At 44.6% G+C, this 8294-nt stretch overlaps 1 protein-coding gene across 1 annotated transcript; it reads right to left on the bottom strand.

Annotated features, from left to right (window-relative positions):
• Window positions 1–1688: 1688 nt before the first annotated feature.
• LOC127061028 (E3 ubiquitin-protein ligase Topors-like) lies at window positions 1689–3847 on the bottom strand. The gene is made up of 2 exons (XM_050986903.1): window positions 3645–3847; window positions 1689–2761 (listed from the first exon to the last, which is right to left on the bottom strand). The coding sequence occupies exons 1-2, from the start codon at window positions 3667–3669 to the stop codon at window positions 1689–1691; spliced, it is 1098 nt and encodes a 365-aa protein (XP_050842860.1). The 5' UTR covers window positions 3670–3847.
• Window positions 3848–8294: the final 4447 nt, after the last annotated feature.

Here is an 8294-nt window from a genome sequence, read left to right as displayed (position 1 = left end):
AAAAAAAATCACTAAGTTTTGCTACATGATATAACTTGTTGTCTTAGGTTGCAAATGAAGGATGTGGTTGGGGTGTGTATTCTATTGCCATCTGTTAGAGGTGGGGCAGTTATTTGGGCTATCTGTTGAAACCATGTGGGGCAGTTTTCTTTATCTCTTCCACAACCCATCCTCCCTCTGGTGAGATATCTTCTGTTAATGGGCCATTGAGTCTCACTGCATGACTGATAAAATTACATCATCCCCTTGTGAGATGCTCCACCCAGGGGGAGGAGCCAAGAATTCCTACCTGGATATAACCTGAGATTTAGAACACCACAGTCAGCCTTTTCTACTTAGATTCCCAGAGGAGTAGCTTTCGTTTCCACTGGATTCCCAGAGGAAGACAAGGCCCATCTACACCACCACTGAACTTTCAGAGGAAAACCACACCGTTATGCATGATCACTGCTTCAACAGAACCACATCTATCACTCCAGGAGGACTGCAGCCAACATTTAATAAGACTGCTACCAACACCCTGACCAACAGAGTCAGGTCATATTCTGACTCTGTCAAAGTTTTCTGGGGTTTTTTGTACTATTGCATTTGTATTTTAATTTTCCTAGTAAAGAACTGTTATTCCTATTCCCATATCTTTATCTGAAAGCCTTAATTTCAAAATTATAATAATTCAGAGGAAGGGGGTTTACATTTTCCATTTCAAGGGAAGCTCCTACCTTACTTAGCAGACAGGTCTTTTCAAAACAAGACACTGCATCACTGAATGATGGAGGGTGGTGTCACAGAGGGACAGATTGTGACACTCCAAAGCCTGGCTCTTCAACAATACTGAGCTTCCTGGTGTTCTCTTCTGCTGGCCCACCTCAGTAATTATGTCTGAGAGGGAAAAGCCGCTTGTGCTTCACCCAGCCTCCAGCACAGGTAGGAATTCTATGAACTTCTCATTCCTCAGCTTCTCAAATTCAAGAGAATAAGAGCTTCTCTAAAGTTCCAGACCAAATAACACATAAAGAGTTACTCCTATTACTTGGCAAAAAAGTACAGTTTTGAAAATATGGTCAATGAGTTTTTATAATCCTTACTCATTTTTTGGATACAATAGTACCACACAGCATCCTATGTATTGGATACCCCTAGTCTAAGAGGGATAATCAACAAACACACACAAAAGAACTCTCATTCATCAGCAAACAAGACACATAGCTGCAAAAATGAGGATTCAAATGATTTTCCTCCCTCTGAGTCTCATGCAGCCATTGTGTACCCTTGCCCGTATAAAACAAAGGATGCTCAGCAAGACAATGTGATTCTCCCCAGCTACCTCAGCGAACTGTACATTTCTCCCTAAGGCACTGAGCAGAAATGCTGCAAGGCATTTCCATGGCTTTCCATTGCTTGCTTGAGGAAGGCCTGATCAGTCTTTCCCTTTTGTCTCTGCTCTAAGCATCCACCCCAGTGTTTTCTCATGAGCTCTTCCATCAGTGTGGCTGCAGCAGCATTTCTTGCCAGAGGTGGCTCTGCCAACATGGCCCTAGGGCTCCAGAAGCTTTTGGCTGACATTTAGGTATAAGGGTAAAGGAAAACTGCTTCAGGAGAAGAGGAAGGAAAAAGCAACCTGAGACTGCATTAAGGAAATAGCCATTTATTTTTTTTTTTTTCTTGAGTAAAGGCTTGCTGTGGCCTTTCTAGAGCTGATCACGGCGCTGCCTCTTGCTGGAATGGGAGGCATCTAGGGACCCAGGGGTCCTTCTCTTTCGGCGGCGCTGGGATGTTGCAAGTGAGGGGTCACTGCCCTGGCTAGGAGCAGAGGAACCTGCAGGCACTCTTGTCTCCCCCAGCTCTTCCTGGGGCTGCTCCTGCTCTGCAGGGATGGACACAGATGGGGAGTGTCTGGAATGTCCATGAAGGGCAGTCTCCAATGTGCTGCCTTCCTCCTCTGTGTTGAAATTTGCGATGCCATTGGATGGGGCCTGGCTGAGGGTGGGAGCACCCTCCTGGGAGGCAGGGGGATCAGAGCTGGCAGCAGGGATCTCATCCTCCTCCCTGGCAGTGTGAGAGTGCCGCAGCCTCTGAACCTCCTCACTGCACTGGGTCTCAATGATATTGAGGATGCCATGGACCAGTGATGCAGTGTATTGCTGGAGACGGGGCTGCAATCTCTGGACCAAGACTTCTCTGTCTGGACCATAGACACAGAGTGCGAGCACGATGCCGCTCTCTGCACTCTTCACCTGATACCACTCGCCCCCATATATCATCTCCAGCCCCTGGCGCAGCCAGGGCCTCACAGGGTCCAGGAGGTTCCGTCGTCTTCGGAAAAGTTCTGCCCAAAGCTCAGGCAGGATGCCACCCACGGCCTCTGCTCCTACAGCCTGCTGCTGAGCAGGGGCTGTTATTCCTTGTGGAGAGAAAGCAAGGGAATCTGCAGGGCCAGGGGGTCTGTTTTCAGCCAGGCGTCCAGGAGCTTCTGCTGCCTGGCTGCTCGTCTCTGGCAACTCTCTGGGAGGTGTGATAACACAGTGTAGGTAGTCATCTCCACCATGGTCAGAAAACTTCACTGTCAAGATGGATCTTCTGCAGAGTGGGCAGGCAGGATTTCTTTCTGCCCAACGCAGGATGCAGCCAAGGCAGAATCGGTGGCCGCAGGGCATCGCGTAAGCGACGTCATCTGGTGCATCGCAGCAGATGGGGCAGCTCCACTCCTTCCCCGTGGCCATGTGTGCTTGTTCCCACAGATTGGCCCAGGCTCTGACAGCATCTGAATTTACAGAGCAACGGATGTGAGGTCACAGTCATAAACTACCACCAGGATTATGATTATTCCTAGGATTATTATTAGGATTATTATCACATCTACCACCCAATACTGTTACAATGTGATGTCTGCCCCTGTGGCTCTTGGAAATACACTGCTAGTTGGAGGCTGCCCTCAGCCTCTGCTGCACCCTGGAAAGGAGGGCATCACCAAACAATGAGATCTGAGTTAATTGACCATGGCTGTGGAAAAACAGCAAGGTTAAAGTTTGGTCTATCACAGATCATCAGAAATTCAGCACGGGGGGTTCAGGAAACTAGGAAAAGTTTCAGATGGCACTAAGAGGAATGGCTGGATTTCACAGTCCATGAAGGAGTGTTTCTGGAGAGATGGCCAAAATGCACAGATAACCTGGAGAGGAGAACTAGAGAGACATGTTGGGAAGGAGAGCCTTGCAAGAGAAAAGCATCAGTGCAGCTATATCTGCAATATCATGTAAATTTGACACTGCCTAAATAATGCTGTACCAAATCCCAAGTCTGGGACCAGATCAATCCATGTTGGAAGCAATGGGGAAAAGGGTCATTGGGGTGGACTTGTTTATGTCAGTAGAGGCAGGACTGGAGAAAGTGAAGTGCAAGGGCATCTGAGGAGGGGAAGAAAAGACAGCAGAGCCTTTGCTGACCAGCATGAAATACCTATGGTGTGCAGAAGACATGGGTGAGAAGAAGAGAAGTAGAAAGTGGAGCTGCAGTAGCCCCAGACGTGCAGAAGTGCCATGGAACATTGGGAACGACATCCCTTGTGCATCACTAAACTGTGGAGGCTGTCATCACAGAGTGACAGACTGAGACCCTCCAAAGCCTGGCTCTCCAACAATACTGACCTGCCTGGTTTTCTCTTCTGCTCATGGCTCCTCTGCAAGTATCACCCCTGTGCTTTCTCAGAAGTGCTTCATGATCTGGAGCATTATGGCACTCATCCCTTGCCTTGTTTGCTGTGACAGATTGTAGAGAGCAGAGAATGAAGAGCTGCTATACTTCTCTGGTGTCACACATTGCTGAAGAGTCATGGTCTTACGCATGGTCACCTACTGTCCTGGGAATGGAAAAAATTCAAGAAATGTCCAGACCCTTAGTAATGACATCCTCCTGGTTCCCCAAGCCTCAAACTTACCCCAAGACCAGCCCCAAGGAAGCATTTCCTTGCACAGCTCACCTGCACTGTTACAAGCATTCTGTGGTACCTGTCTACCTGTACAGGGGAAAACATTAATGGGGAAACAGAGACAAGGGCTCCTGGATGGGCACTGGTAGCTGATGGCAACCTTAAATGCACCACCCAGTGTAGGTGAGACTGGGGGTTGCACGGCCGGGACGGACGGAGACGAGAGATCTCTGAAGCCAAGTCGTGGAACTAGCGGTTTATTGCAAAGGGCGTGGGTACAGGGCCCTGCTGGGAGCTGTCAGCTGCAGCTCAGAGCAGGCCCGAGAGAAGAGAGAGGATGAGAGGGTAAGAACGTAAAAGGCAAGAGCTAAGAGCATAGAAAAGTAAGAGCAAGAGCAAAAGCAAGAGAGCAAGAGAGCGAAGTTCTCGTTACAATACAATAAATCATCTTCTGTGTTGAATATTCTGATTCTTGCTAACCAATCTAGTAGAGCATACAAATCTTATAGCATTTACATACAGCCTATAAGAATCACTACATTACCATATTGTGGTACATTTTAAACCCTAAATCTACTCTTCGGACCCCTTCTGCCAAGCTGGCAGGGTCTGCTCTGACCCTTGGACCTGCCTGCTTGCAGAGGGTATTGTTTCATCAAGAGGGGATTACCTTCATCCGGCCACACCATTGTTTTCCCGTTGTTCAGTAACTAAGGGATGTCAAAGCTTGCTTTCATTTCAATCTCGCTTATAGTTTCTATATTCTCAAAATCTTTTGCCAGGCAATCATATTTGTAAGGCTTTCCTGTTTCATCTTCCCCAACAACCCAGCATCAAGGAATATCATGGATCAGTCATCCAGACCCTACACGCACACCTGGCAGGAGTTCACAAGGCCTCTTGCAAGTCTGGGAACACTTACTTTCATTGTTGTTGGAGATTGAAAATTAGAGTTTCTCCTTAATACACTTCTGATTTGACAGAAGACAGTTTCAAACTTCACTGATATTCAGGGAAACTTGTTCTCTAATCTGAAGTATTTGATGTTTAGGTTGTTCAGAGATCTTGTTTCAGAGGCAAGGGTTTGGTGGCTTTTCCCTCCTCATGTGTGAATTCAGTGTGAATTCAGACCCAAAAAGACTTTTTCTTTTTTTTTTTTATTATGAACTAAAAAATATTTGTACTAGTGATTTATGTAAATCTAGACTTTTTTGGATAAAGTATTAAACGGACTGCAGCTCTCCAAATACTAAGCATCAATCTAACCCCAGAGAAGTTGTAGATGCACTTTTAATTGTTCCTCCAAATTTTTACCAGGTCTGGACCAAGCAGAAGGACATGATGGGGAAATGTCCAGCATTAATTTTTTTTTTTTTTTACATTTATTAATACTACAGGACCTAGAGGGAAATTGAAGTATTCTTAGCTTTTTTTCCATAATGAAACCAGCCTCTGTTATTACTCAAGTGTATAAAGCTTTTGGTAAACATTGCACTTTAGAGTACTTGTAACTCTTCTCCAAGTTTTTGGAGAAGTTTTTGTCAGTCAATTAGTCTCCTATCTTATGGTTATATAAATGTATATTTAGTTACATATTAGTGGAAACACTGACATAATTAAATAATTATATATTAAATTAATAATTAATTATTAATATTAAATTATAATTAATATTATAATAAACCTAATAATTAATATTAAATAATTACAGTATTCAACTAGATCAAATTAATATTGCTCTGACATTAGGATATACCTTTAACACTTGAGACCAACTGAATGTTTTGTGTTGTTTAAAAAGCTGAGCTGCTATGCTGTGGCTACCCACTGTGTCCATTAACATTTTACCTGAGATGGCTGTAGCTTAATTCATCCTGATTACCTAAGCAGCTATATATATATATCAACAGCAACTTATAGAATTTAGCCACTGTCTTCATTTAAACATGCAGTAGTATTAATTTCATATTAATCTCTAAAGCACAGTTCTAATTGAAAAGCCCATATATGTTAGTACACGTGGCAGGAGGTCTGTGAATTTATTGAAGAAGGTTAGGAGTAAGAACAGCTGCTTGCTAATACCATGTCCAGGCCTTGACTTCAGACATGTTTTACTACAACCATTGGCTACTGTTTCCATACAGAAACTGAAAATCACACATGGGTATTTCCTCATTGAAATGAACCTCAGTGCACAGAGCCATGTGAGATAATCTAAGAAAAACAGGGAATTTATGTAGCTTGAACAATCTGTTTGAATGCACAAGAATTAGCAAAACTTGAGGTAAATTTTGAAAATAAGGATTTATTTGTCTTCCCCAGGAAAAAAAAGGCTATATATGGATAATAAGTATGCTTACATATTGCTGTTTGTATCAGAGTAAGGTATACTGACAATATTCTATAGAATGTACAAATTCTTTATGTTCTTATTAGCTTGTGTTTATGTATGATGGGATTGCCTTATATGAGCTTCAACATTTGAAGTGTGTATATCTTTCCTTAACATACTAATGCCAAATTGTATGGGGGTGGGAGAGGTTGGATTTATTGAGATGATAAGATAATGGCTGCATATTTTTCCAATATTTATTACAGGGTCTTTTGTGGTACTCATTTCCATAGTAACATAACAGTTAATACCCTAATTCTTCATTTTTCTGAAGGTAAACAAGCAGGAATTGAGATTCATAGTTGAAAAAACTAAAATATGTCAGAACAGGATTTCTGCATCAAAGATAGCACTAAAATTTAGATCTCTGTAGTCCTAAACCATTGTTTTAATCCAAATTTATCTAGACCTTTACTGGAGGTGAAAATAATAAATTAATTATTCACCAAATAAAATAATAATAATGGTTTTAATTTTTTAGTGCTTCCCAAATCATCTCCACTTGACTGATGTACCTACACCAGGGAAAATGAAGAGAAAACCTCTGTCATTTGAAATACTTAGAGAGAATTTTTCATAAAAGTTTTCTCAGTCTCAGATCATGAATTCTGCCTCAGTATGAGAATGTAGAACATGAACTGGATAAACCTAGAAAATAAGTGTCTATCTCTGGATTACATGGAATGTCCTTTTCTAGAATACCTCATTTAGAGGGAATGTAAATGTTATAAGACCATGCCCTGAAATAATGGAAGAATATGTACTGTGTCAGTAAGTTCAGAGCACATATCTTTTCTCACTATTAAATTTTTCTTTAAATTAATCCCTCGGGAACACTCGGTGTCATGTTGCACCACTAGGTGTGAGAGGTTTTAGCACCCACTACGCTTTCTTACAGATGACACCTGTTTCTGAGGAAACTGTGTTCTAGAACAAAGCACACAAGTGTAACACATTCAGTGTGTTGCAGCATGACTTAAGTTTCTGTGTCACGGAAGCTTTTCTAGTAGGGAAGCCAGCACAGAGTCACTGCCCAGAGCAGGCAGACGGACGGCGAGACGGCGACTGCTTCAGCCACACTGCACTTGCTATCCGCAGGCACCGCAAGCTCCTCCCGTCCTGGCCGGGCAGGGACCGCTCCTTACGGGTCGGGAGGCTCCGGAGCCTCTCTGCCTCTGCTGTCACCAAGATTTTTGTAGCAGACCTGATTCTTCCTCAGGGGCTTCCCTAGAGCTGCCGGATCCCCGCGGGCTCCCTTGTCCTGGAGCTGCCCTGCCGCAAGAGAAGCCCCCGAGACCCGAGATCTGCCCCTCTGCTGCGGGTCAGGCCGGTCCCGAGCCGCTCCGCTCAACGAACCACGAGGAACGACTGACTTAGTTAAAAAAAATTTTTTTTTTTTTTTTAAGTATCAAATTTCTGCCAGGCGACTGTTGTCCGGGCCGCCTACACTCCTCTAGTGAATGAAACAGGGGAAGGAGATATTCCTCCTTTTTAATGCCTTATTAGAGTGATCAGCTCCAACCAGGGGTAGGGGGGTAGGGAGAAACGCGGACTCCTGCCACCACTCCCAGCAGCGACTTGGAAGAGCAGGTATGTGCAGTTCTGTCTGCTGGGGGCAGAGCGGGAAGTGCGGTGCTCACAAGAGCAGTGGAGGTGTACCCAGAGCTCTGTTTGGGGTTGGCAGTCCAGGGGGTCCTGGGTCCGACTGGCATCGTTGTTGGGGCGAGGAGTGACCGACGTTCTCAAGCATCTCTGCCGGCTTCGGACCTCGGCCCTGCTGTCCAAACACCACCCTGACCTCTCAATTCTGCTTTGGCTCGTCTCTTTTGGGGTATTTTCCAGGATTTGGTGGGGTTCTTGTCCCAGTACAGTCTGGGTTTTGAGATAAATTTGCATGTCTCCTGAGATGCAAATTCTCCCCTCTCTCTCCACCGTCCGGGGGGAGGGAGGGGATGGGGGTGTCATCCTCCTGGCAGC

The sequence above is a fragment of the Serinus canaria genome, chromosome Z (genome assembly GCF_022539315.1).
Source record: "Serinus canaria isolate serCan28SL12 chromosome Z, serCan2020, whole genome shotgun sequence".
Classification (NCBI taxonomy): domain Eukaryota; kingdom Metazoa; phylum Chordata; class Aves; order Passeriformes; family Fringillidae; genus Serinus; species Serinus canaria.
Note: the sequence above shows the minus strand (reverse complement) of the source record. Positions and strands in the feature narration are given on the sequence as shown.

What these genes read in the sequence shown, in the direction of transcription:
- LOC127061028 (XM_050986903.1), bottom strand. Translation starts at nt 3,669, where the DNA reads ATGAGCAGAAGAGAAAACCAGGCAG. An exon ending in CAGAAGAGAAAACCAGGCAG is followed by an intron (nt 2,762 to 3,644) that starts GTCAGTATTGTT and finishes CTGTAAATTCAG; the next exon opens with ATGCTGTCAGAGCCTGGGCC.